Raw genomic sequence first — 12343 nt, 5'->3', positions numbered from 1 at the left:
TTATAAACATACTTTTCAAACACAAACTGCAAACAAGGAAAAGCAGAAAACAGACCCATGGAAGTAGAAGAAAGCAAGATTGAAGCTAAGGGCCATCCCATAACAACAGACAAGATCTAAACATAATATATACACAAAAGATGTAAGATGTAAGAATATATACACAAAAGATGTAAGAACTAGTTTGTCATCACCACCCAGAGGAACTCCAGGGACTTGAAAGCTCCTTACCCTCATCCTCCATCCTGCACACTGAAGATACTGCCCAAATCAGACACCTCTCATGTACGCACATGTGTGTGTACCTCTCAGCACACACACACACGTCCATTTATACTTCTCAGCGTGTGGGTATGAGGGTACAAGTGAATGAAACCATGAAGAAATGGGCATCCATGAGTACAATAATTTCACTTCAAGACCTGCAAATATTCACCCTCCCTTTATGCAAGACTGACACTGAACTTCATAGTACTAATCTTTCTACACCCAATACTGTACAGAAATTAGTCTTCACATGGAGGAAGAAACACAGGATGCCTTATCAAAGTTTTTAAGGTGCAAGCAAGTATAAAATTGGAGAGCAATGTTGGTATCTGTTTCCAAAAAAGAGTTACCTGTTCTGTTCAGAAACAAATCCTCACTTTGCTACACACCTGAAAAAGTGAAAATAAAATTGCATACAGTGTGTTATTTTTCATAATGGGCAAAGTAAGCCATTATGTGCGACGGGGTTAGGGCTTAAAAGGAACTTGCACAAAGATAGGTCTACTTTGGCAATTTAAACTAAAATGAATCAGGGATAGTAAAAATGCAAATACTTTATAAATCCAGACGATGTTTTAGTTTTTATCTTAAATCAGAAGCAGTTTTAATAGATACACTTTAGAAAAGGAGAAGCCAGCATGCAGCTGGACTATTCTCGAAAAAAAGCAAGCAGCAGACTCATCAAGCTTTACTGTCAAGGTGCAGGTGCAGCTACACACAGCAAAAAGAAGTATGTGTTTTGAAGAGTTTCAGAATTGTAACACGTGTATAAGGCATAGATAGCCTCAATAATGACTCCAGTTCTGTGCAAACATTTAACAACTGCAATGGGTTGAAAAAAGAGCACAAAGCAGTCTTAGCAAAAATGGCCTTCATTCCAGAGCTCAGCCTGATTTCCCACTGTATCTAAAATTTCTTGATCACCACACTCTGATGTCAGGTTTGTCTACTCCCCTACTTAGGCTTTTAGCTGTGTGTAATTACTAGGTCCTTTGCACAAGAATTTACAAATTTTTACAAGTTTTAACAGCTGTAGTGGTTTAAAAGGAAACTATTTTCCTTTTTCCCCATTTATTGTTATCCAGGCTTTGAATAAGAATTAAATACCACTACATTTCAAAGCAAATTACAAATTCCAAGAATTTTTATTTAAAAAGAACCGAAAGTTTTTTTAATATTTTAGGGGGCTATTCCATGAGTTAGGAATTACGCAGAAATGAGTAATCAAGGAAATATAACTTGCTTTAACCAGGACATTCAGAGGGACAACTTGCTATTTAAAAACACACTGTAATCTTTACTGATGAAAAAAATACAGTGCCAAGAAGAGCCAGTAGTTTTCAGAAAAAATGAAATTATAGGAAAGTTTTCACTGGTATTGTCAATGTTTTACCTACACTGCCAAATGATCATTTTCCAGGACTCCTGAGTTTAAAAAAAGGACTTTAAATTCACCAAAAAAAAAATTTAAGAAAATAAGGCCATGTGAACAGCATATTCAAGACACTTTAGTGTATTTAAATTTTAGATCAGCTTCATTGCTACAAACAATTTTGAAAGCCAGACAGATGATCCAGACCCATTTTTACCATGGTACATTTAATAATCTATATGAATGATCTTCTGAAACACTGAGTTGTGCTCATAGTGGCCTTCGTTTAAATACACAGAGTGTTCAGAAATCAATGATTAACCTAGTGCTATTAAAGCTGCTCATGTGTCCTAGAAAAGTTTAAAAAATCCACAAGAATCCCTCACAGGAAAACGATTGGCCTAAAATTTAGAAATACCATTTTGTTTGCATCAGTTATGCTACACAGTAATGTGCAATTTGATGACAAGACCAGATTGTAATCCAATACTCAACCAAGTTCATACTACTACAGATGTAGTCCTATAATTAGCCATGTGCTATTCCCTCTCCCATATATTAATTTGCATTAACTATAAATTCCCTTGCTTGCATCACTACTTTCCTAACGATCCAAGACCCTACATCAGGTCTCTAAATCTCATCTATTTCAATTTCTTCTGCTACTGCTTCTGAGAAATACTGTAGCCATGTTCCTCAACTTTAATTTTCAGCATAACATTTTCACCTTTCTTCAAGGAGAAATAATTTGTATGGATAGTCTTGCTCTGGTGCTCATCACATCCACACTTAAAAGTAAGATTTCACTTACAAGGACCTTAAAATGAGATACAGCTCTACAAGCTGTTTGCAATTAGGAGCCATTAAGGGCAGGCACAGAACACACTGCTGCAGGTCTGAATATGATTCTTGTATTATTACAAGTGTAATGATGTATAATCCCTTTGCAGATGGAGTTTGCAGCAACTACTAGGGGGCTTGTTTATTTACTGGCAATACTCCAAGCAAAGCTCTTATTTGTGGCATAAGCAGTAACCTTTCACTTAGCAACACCAGTACCCACAGCAAGAATGCATATACAAGACTGTGTAAAATACTATCAGAAATACATACAGATTCTTTAAAAAATAAAAGGACAAAAGATATCTGGTTTATTCAGCGCCATTACTGTGACCAACCGGAAGAAACTGTCTGACTAAAAGAAATACTAATCTGAGATACTGTGACTGCAACAAATTGCTTATCTTTGACTTTATTTAATTTGAAAATCATCAGTAATACATTTTACATGTTCTTCCAAAGCAAAATTAATCACTCTTGTTATTTTTAACTCAGGCTTTTATGCTTCTTTCAGCTACCTGCATTACTGAAGTAAATGGGTGATCCCATTTGTCTCCCTCACCCTTCTTGTTTTTAAGATCTTCCGCAGCATCAGGTGTCTCTGCACCCCAGCTTTGTACTGCATGAAATGTTATAATGGACAAGCCAACTTAAGCCATCCTCATTTGTGGTACTGAGACCAAAAACCCTCACACTGTGCTGCGTTAAACTGAACACATCTGAAAAAAAAATTCTTAGTACCCCTTCCACAGCAAGTTAATTTCTCTACTCTGAAAGCTCTGTCTCTTATCTTTGCACTGCACCTTCCATTTTGAAATATTAGCTGCCGGGAGCAGAGGAGGGATGGAATGAGAATTTTTAGTACTGAATGTCATCCACATCTGCACAGGGTTCATAACATGACAAGCAAAAATGAGGAGGTAAGGGAATGGAGTATCCTACAAGGGAACTTTGAAACACCAGTCTGGATTGTCAGAAATGACTCAAAGGGAAACAACACAGCACAATTGCAGACATCAAAGCAGCATCATTCCATTGATATGGCTACAAAGTGATTGATGCAATTAAGAAAAACATTAACTTTCATAAAGTCATAGAATATCCTTAGCTGGAAAGGACCCGCAAAGATCCTCGAGTCCAACTCCTGGCCATGCACAGGATATCTCAAGAATCACACCATGGTCCTGAGAGCATTGTCCAAATACCTCTGGAATTCTGTCAGGCTTGGTGCCGTGACCACCTCCCTGGGGAGCCTGTTCCAGTGCTTGGGCAGCCCCTGGGTGAAGAACATTTTCCTAATATCCAACCTAAACCTCACTTACCATTCCCTCTGGGAATTTAATGCATTAAAAATGCAACCATGCCCACTTTGTTGAACCCTGGCCAGGCCCTCTTACAGAAAGTCTTGTATGTGACTGATAAAGATAGCAAGGGTTTACATAAGATCAAATTAAATAAAACCTTGGAACAGAGCATATCTTAGCAACGTATAACAGAAGTAACAGACAGAAAACAATAAAAGCAATGAAAAAAAGATCTGGGACTACCTGACTTCATCCCCTCATCCTACACAGCCTTACAAATGTGAACCCAAATGTTTATTTCAGTTAATCCCAGGACTCAGACTTTGAGGAAATTAGAACAACACGAAACAGAGATCTAATTTTTTTTTCCAGTAGTGTGGGTAAGTCACTTTAGAATCTGATTGTTTTCTCAAATCTAGTGCTGTAATGTAAAGTAAGAAATGTACTATGAAAAAACTCTTAAAATTACCGAAGAATGAGAGAGACTTGGGAATAAGATTCTAAGGAAAAGAAAAAAAGGCAGCAGTGCTGTGATATGGAAAATATTATAGCCTACCTTGGGGGTGAGAGGGGAGATGTGGCCTGTTAGTAGTGGTCTGCTCAAGCTGTGGGAACTTAGCAAGGTTTCTGAGTTTCTATGCTCCATTCTGCACAACTAACTGATCTTTGGAGCACTAACAGTACACATATGAATCTTCCACTTATTTGAATGTAAATCAGCACTTTATTGACATCAACCATATTTAAAACACATTAATATAATGCTATCTGATTGTCTGTTTCCCCCTGCCACAGGGGACTGAGAGGACTATGGGAGATTCAGGTAAAGACAGATGTCACAATGCATCAAAGAAAAATGAAAGCCTTATAAACTGTCAATACCACATTCACATCTACCCTGCATAGGAAGCAGTTACAGATGTTCATTGTATGTCTCTTACATGTATAGAAAGCAATACCTGAAGTGAATCAGTGCCTCTCACTGCTGCACTCAAGGGAATGCCACGGAAGTAGAGTTCAGAAGTCCACAAAACAAATACTCTACATCTAACATTTCACACCAGAATTCTGTAAGGATTTCAAAAGGTTATTCACTGTCTCATGGTGAAGTTGAAGCAAGTGGTTATTAAAGAGTTACCATGATTTTCAGCAGCACCACTTGCCTAATAGCTCTATTTTCCTCACTTAATACTTAGGACAGATCTCAACTCTGACTACTGCAAACATTTACTACTGGCAAACTCTATTTATCCAGAAGGTCCAAAACCTCTCATATTCATTGTATCTGTTTCACAAGTTTTGGCACAAAAACCCACCAGTGATAATGATGTTTTAGCCCGAGGAACAACAGCATTAATGGAATAATCTTCCACAGGTAAGCTGCCGTTACATACTGAAAGAAGACAGTATGCTGCAAAGAGATTTTACCCTGGCAACAATTAAAACCAAAAATCTTGCCACAAAGCCAAACCAAATTTGATTAATTGAGAAAATTAGCCTATTGCTTTTAATTACATACAAAAAAAAGACCAGCAAAAACTCTTAGAACAAGGGAAAAAAAAACACAGGCAGCAATCTGGTCTCATTTTGAGAACTAAGACTTTTCATTACTCATCATCTAATTTCTCAATCAACCAAACAGAAACTACTGTCACATCCAAAGTAAAACAAAAAAGAGCTGTACCCATTTTAGTAAAAAAGATAATACCATAAAAGTTAAACTGCAATGCCTGTATTCTTCAGTCCAAGTACTTGACGTAACACATGGTGGGGAGCTAAGGAACATTGAGAGCTAAATCTAAACAAAGTACAAGAAAAAATACAACACACTGAAAAAACCTGCAACTTTTACAAACAAGTACACTTACCTTTTAATTTTGACACTAAAGGGGGATTCAACAACATAAAAATGGTTAACAGATTTAAAGTGCGAAGGTGTTAACAACATCAGCAGACACAAGAGTTGGAAAAGGGATTCTAACATCCACCTGGGAAATTCAGAACTCTGCTTTTATGAAAATAGAGAAAACCCAAAAATTCTATGAGTATGAAGTCCTCATTTGCACTATGAAAGCAGCATGACCAGGTTCCTGGTGCCTTACATAAAATTTCTGAGAAAAGACCAGGAGGAACTAGGAATCAGTGCACAGTTCTTGAAATATGCATTGTCTGAACGACCTGTCATCCTAGATGATGAAACCACTGTTTAGGGTTATAGAAAATGTAGTGGAATAGCTTGTGTGACCAGAGCTCTGCCACAAGAGACACAGCGCGTCTTCTGTTAAATATCCTAAGAAGGAGAGGGGTGCTTGAATACAGACACATTTGCTTTCAAACAGCTAAGACAAAAGGCAAAGTTTTGGCACGAGGGTTACAAGACAGAACAACACAGGTTACTTCAGGGGGAACACCTCCTTCAAAGCACCTTATGAAGAGAGCAAAATAGATAAAGCCTTTTTAAGGGAAGCCTTAAAATAAAATCCCATTTTCACAGAGGACTTAGAGTACTCCAACATTTGCTGCAAGGATAAATACAGCGTGATGGAGACAATCAGATTTTTGGAAAGTGGAGAAAGAAATTGCTTGACACTGATCAATGAACCAACACGAAAGTGAAAGCTGATGATAACCTCAGAAGCAACGTGTATTAACCCTGACAGAACCATGACATGGTACTTGGAGGAATTAGTGATGCACATCAGAGTTCACCTGAGGTGGGCCAGGCTCAGCTGCCTGGACTGCAGGACAAACTCAGCCAGGTCACTGTACCAGAGGAGCCTGCAAGCAGCTCCCACTCAGCATCTGAAGCTACATAACCTAGCCTTGCCTTTATCTAAGGATGTAGCAAGAAGGTCTTCTGAGAACGTCTTTCTGTTTGACAGTAGAATTCATGGGGAGTTTTCTTTTAAAAGAATCCTGTAATAGCTTGAATAATGAAAATGGTGAAAACCCCTTCTTACAGACTGGTCTGCACAGTATGCTGCACTCTGATCAGAGGCCATTTAGATGCTGCACAACCGAAGATTCACAACCAAAGCAACTAAAGGGATGTAAGGTCACCTGTTCCATTTTTACTTTATTATAGTGAAATTAATACTCACTAAAGAAGCAGCACTTTAAATTACAATTTACAGAGCCTGAGTGCCTTTCTTCTGGCTATTACAACAGACAAGCAACTCCACCATGACAGTGGAATTAAGAAAGAATTAAGACAGAGGGACAATAGAAATACAACCCTGGGCTTTCAGAAGAACACACTTCACTTTGTTCTAGGATCTGCTTAGAGACAGCCCTGAAGGGAAAAGGAGTGTATGAGGGCTGGTTGTTCTACAAGAATTACTTCCTCAAAGCACAGCAATGGCCATGGGAAATTTTTCTTAAGTTGGCCACCATTGCTAAAAGGGGAATTCCTGACTCTGCTCAAATACAAATAGTGTGAAGCATGAAAAAGTGGGTTACCTGTAGAAACAAAAAAAAGATTACTGGTTTCAAAGGGAAAACTAAGAAAACCATGACCCTGCTGGTCTGTAGGGGTTCAAGTAATAAAAGACATGAAAAAAGCTGAGATACTCAAAAGAAATGTGATGATTCTGCTACATATGCATATTCACTATATTTTCTAATGAGTAAAATGTACCTTTCTTTAAGGGATCAGCAAATATCTCTTTCATGTATACTGAGATGGACAAACAACTTACCAGAGCAAAATGCAAGAGTATTACAGAAGGTTCAAACAAGACAAAATTAAATATTAGGCTAAGAATACATTGCCTGGAAGTATTAAACCTATTTCAGAGGTTATTCTTCATTCTTCTTCAAAGCACTGAAGTGTCAAATAATTCTAAATAACATTTCTTTTTCTTTGTTCTTAATATGGGAGTTGAGTGATGCTTATCTCAAAGATAAAGGTCTAAAAATGCCTCATACTATTAAGAACCACCAAAACCAGACATATTTCTAAAATAAAAGACAAAAAAAAAATTCTTATTAGGCAGGACATGTTGGCTATATAAGAACAACTGGCAACAAACTTCCAAATCATTAAACTGTATCCCCTCAGGCTCAAGGTCTTTGGTAAAACAGAGTACACTGCAAGGGAAGAAGTTAGGGAGATCCATCCATTTCAACCATGATTTTAGAGAAACTGCATCACCACACACCTTCCTGCATACCTGGCTAACCTATGCATATATGTATACATATACATATACATATACATATACATATACATATACATATACATATACATATACATATATATATATATATATATATATATATATATATATATATATATATATATAGGCATAGGACGTCTTGGCTAATGTCCTGAGTTGGAAGGGACTCACAAGAATCACCAGAGTCCAACTCCTGGCCCTGCACATGACACCCCAAGAATCAGAGCATTTGCCTGAGAGCATTGTCCAAATGCTTCCCATGGTTTGACTGCCTGCTTGTACGAACCCATCTTCCTCTCCAGCCCGGCCCTGCCTCATCCTAAGAAACAACCCCTGTTCCAGTGTTATCTTCTCCACTTAGACAGAGTCTCCACTTGGCTCAGGCACCTAAGGATGTAGTCACCTCATTTCTACAAACTCTACTTGCAGCTGCAATTGTCAGTGTTTCTCCTATAAACACAGTTTATTATCTCACAGTGTAACATTTCCTTTTCACACTGTCTTTTGGCTTAATCTTTTTCTTTAGGCTTCTTTTTCCACGTGCCCATCTCTGGAGACCTGTGCTCTACCACACCATCTTCCTATCAAATACTGCCCAATAACTGTGCATGAAGCAGCAAGACCACTTACCAAAGTAAAAGGGATACTGGATTTATTTAAAGGGCAAACATTTGACAAGTCTTAAACATTAGCAAAGATTCTTTTCCTCAGCCATGATCTCTGACACTACTAAACTGTTCAAGTGGCTTTTCTTTTCAGAAAACAGCCAAATTCCAAATAAGTCAAGACAGCTTTTTTAATAGTTTGTAAGTATAAAATGTATTTCCAGTATTTTCAAACACAATGCACTTCAGTGTATTTCATTAGGAAACATCCCCCAACTAAATGAAAAAATAGGAAAAAGCTTTTTGTAACATCATCTCGGCTTCTTTTCCAAAATTACCTGTATTAGCTTAGCATCAGAAAAAAACCCTCAGATAAAAAAGTAATCTTTATGCACAAACCACAATTAGAAGTGAAGGATTTGGGATAAAAACAGGCTGTATAATAATGTAAACACAGTCATTCTAGAGGAGCTACTTTAGCTTTCTGGTAATGTTCCCTTAGCAAGGGAAAAACACATATAATAATGACAAGGTATTTGTTCCTTATGCCATTCTCTCCTACTTAAATCTATATACACATGCCAGTGAAACGCACTGAGATAAAGAGCTACTTATTTACTGAAGCACTAGTGGATTATATGTTGGAAAATTGTTGCAATTAGGGGCTGGCTCCTCATTTCACACAGAATTTACCATCTCCACAATACAATGGAGATATATTGGCTTAAAATAGCTGGGAATTTGATCCTGGCATATCACCACTATTTATAACCATTAATATATACTTCTACATTCAAAAGTATGCCCACCAGCAGCCAAACATTAAAAAACCCAAACAAACAAACAAACAAACAAAAAAAACCCAAAAAACCATCCAAAAATGCAAACAAAAAATCCCAAACCATACATTCTTGCATTTCCAGATAAGTCTGTTAAGACTATATGAAAGCGTATTTAATCTCTTTTTTCTCCTACACAAGTAAGAATGGCCAATATTTCTGTGATTCTGTGATTTCACTTTTAGACAGTTCCTCTTTATTTTTTTGTAAAATTGATAGCTCCTAAACTCATCTGCTCTCAGACGCTCAGTGCAGTTTAAGTGAGAATCATAAATCAGGCAGATGTAAATGGCAACATACCTCACCTTTTGTTTAGATCTCCAAAAACTGGAAACCCTAGGTCTCAGTAAACCCACCTGCTAGAAGCTTAAAGAAATACCACTTTGTTTTAAACTTTTAGCATGGCTATTTCCATTAAGATGAAGCTGTAGAAAAAAAAAATGGTGTGACTACCAAAAAAATTTAGATGCTCACAAGGAAGCCAGCAGTTTTACATAGGCTGGTGGAACACTTTACTGTTCTAAAGGAAAGACTTTCCTTTCTAGTCCTCTGGTGTGGTGCAAGGTACTCTCATAGGAACCTGGACAACAGATTACCCTGCCGATATACCAAACTTCTAGAGTACTGAACCCTTTTGCATGAATGTGAATAGACAAGCACAGCTTAAATTTCACTCAGCAATGCAGGAAATCCTAGAAACTTCTTGAGTCTGGGTGAGGTTACTTTCCAGAAAGAACAGAGCTGCCTAGTACAAACTGTGTCATCACTACCCAGGTGTTCTCAAACTACTTGCCCTGAATTTTCATACCGTAACTATCTAAAAAGATCCAATTTACCCAAGTCACTCTATTGACTGTTATACACCCCCCAAGCCCATCTTCAGCTTGAGATAGAATCCTAAGTTCCACTTTTTTTCTTTTTTTTACATCAGTACAACAATGTAAGACTCTCCAGACAGACCCACACAGCATGCGCAAAAGCCCTTCTGTGCACATGCTAAAAGCCACCATGAGAACATGAATCCTTTGCACAGTCCTAACATTTTCTAGAAAAATGGTATGAACTACATAAAAAGACTTTAATGTATTCCTGGATCGCTACAATACTGTGATTCTGAAATGTTTAGCTTCACAGAAGTTATTTTGTTAAATGACTGCACCGCAGCTCCAAAGACAGCAAAGTAGCTTGTGACAGTTCTGTGTTGCTGAGCAGCAAGTTCAGATACATCCAACTTACAAACTAATTGAAATAGTGTAGACAGGTTGCCAGACCTCATTTTTGTATCAAACAGTGTTTTTTCTTTCCTTTTTAACTTCTTCCTTTTCCAAATAAGAATCAACAACCAAATAAGTCACTGCTTTCTTAGTGCCATTTGATCATCCTACAGATGCTGAAATCCCTCATGGACTCCCCTGTTTCTCCCCTGCCTCTTCCAAGACAGCTAAGTGCCTCTACAGTAGTATTTGGCAAATAGTTTGGCATTCTAATTAACACTGCTTAAGCATAAACTGTGTCCCAAAATAAGTTTTTGGTCTCTTTTCTTAAAAACTCTCTTAGCTGAAATCAATAAAACATTAGTAATATTTCAGACAAATATTAAACACAAAAAATTGAGATTTGGTACTAGATATAGCAATTTCCCCAGAAATCTGCAATTAAGATTGCTGTTAAGTAACTGACTGCAAGAAAAAGTCCACCCCAGATGCCATGTCTCATACATATTAACATGTTATTTCTCATTAAAAGTCATTTCTTCACTCAAACACCAACATTTCCCTCTGACTTAGAAGCAATTCACTTACCTTGTGTCTGCACTTAAGTACAACGCCATAGGCTCCTGAAACAAAGAGGATGAGAAATAAGCCATCTTGAAGCAGAAGAACATTAAAAGTGGCAAGATAAAACAGTGCTCAGCAATCTCCTAACTACAGAACTAACACTGTTCCCAGTATTATTATCCAGAACTTGCGTATACAGGTACTAAATCTCTGTACACTGAAACAATTTCATAAAAATTGCTCAAAAGTAAATGGATTTTAGAACACTGAAATTAATTTTTTAAAAATATGCTTGCAGGTAAGTTTGATGACTTGCATCTCCCTAGTGCCACTAAGGAGAAATCAATATATTCAGCTTTTAAAAGGAAAAAAAGAACAACACAAAAAACCTGCAAGCCCCCACAAAACTGTTCTATTTCTCTTCCCTTCCTTTCAGCTTCCAAACTTCTCCATCAATCTGACAAGATAATTAGCAGAAACTACAGATAATAAACACATACAAGAAAAATTTTGCAGTTGGTAACTTCTTATCATCAAGAGGACTAACTCAAATATTTTTGTAAATCTAATTAATCTTTTATTAAGGCACTACTTACCTTCACCTACAACCCCAAGGATCTCAAATTTATTCATCACATTACCAATGTTAGGAATCTTCATCAAGACAAATTCCTCTTACGGTGGGAGCCACAAAACATGGCACAGATGGCACTGTCTGAAGATTTTGCAAAAGGCAGTTGTGAAAAGGCTCTTGGAAAAAAAATTTCCACCTTGATCAATCAGACTTCTCACACCCTCATTTAATTTCTAGGCAGTCAATAGCTTCCTGGGGAAAGAACAGAAAATAATATAATTAGTACTTTGATTTATTTCTGTAAGAGAAAGCAATGGTATATAGACATCACACCAATTTTAACAGACAATTAATTTACTTCCACATTTTATGTGGAGAGCTTAGCAGCAGGTATAATGGACTGAAGCTACTGAGACCATACATCTGACACAACAGCTGCTCTTGTAATCCCATCCACAGAATGTCTATTACAACAATAACTAACTGGCATAAAGTAATTTTCTACAGAACAGAAGCAAACAAAAGTGTTGTCACAGGAACTACCTCAGTAAGCAAAAATAAGCTTACAATTATTTATGGTCTGCTT

General features: G+C 37.2%; 1 protein-coding gene across 3 annotated transcripts in view; it reads right to left on the bottom strand.

Moving 5' to 3' along the window:
* The window catches only part of CDKL5 (cyclin dependent kinase like 5), a 131007-nt gene that overhangs the window by 70967 nt on the left and 47697 nt on the right, over positions 1 to 12343 (bottom strand). For all 3 annotated transcript variants that reach the window (XM_066176895.1, XM_066176896.1, XM_066176897.1), the window contains exons 2-3: positions 11780 to 12009; positions 11208 to 11242 (exon numbers count right to left, since the gene is read on the bottom strand). In XM_066176895.1, the coding sequence (XP_066032992.1) occupies positions 11208 to 11242; positions 11780 to 11843 (99 nt within the window). In that variant the 5' untranslated portion in view covers positions 11844 to 12009. The remainder of the gene's footprint in view (positions 1 to 11207; positions 11243 to 11779; positions 12010 to 12343) is intronic.

Source organism: Chamaea fasciata, unplaced genomic scaffold (genome assembly GCF_029207755.1).
Source record: "Chamaea fasciata isolate MVZ Bird 193981 ecotype frontalis unplaced genomic scaffold, bChaFas1.0.hap1 SCAF_2, whole genome shotgun sequence".
In the NCBI taxonomy this organism is placed as follows: Eukaryota; Metazoa; Chordata; class Aves; order Passeriformes; family Sylviidae; genus Chamaea; species Chamaea fasciata.
The sequence above is the reverse complement of the archived record's forward strand: the minus strand, read 5'-3'. Positions and strand labels throughout refer to the sequence as shown.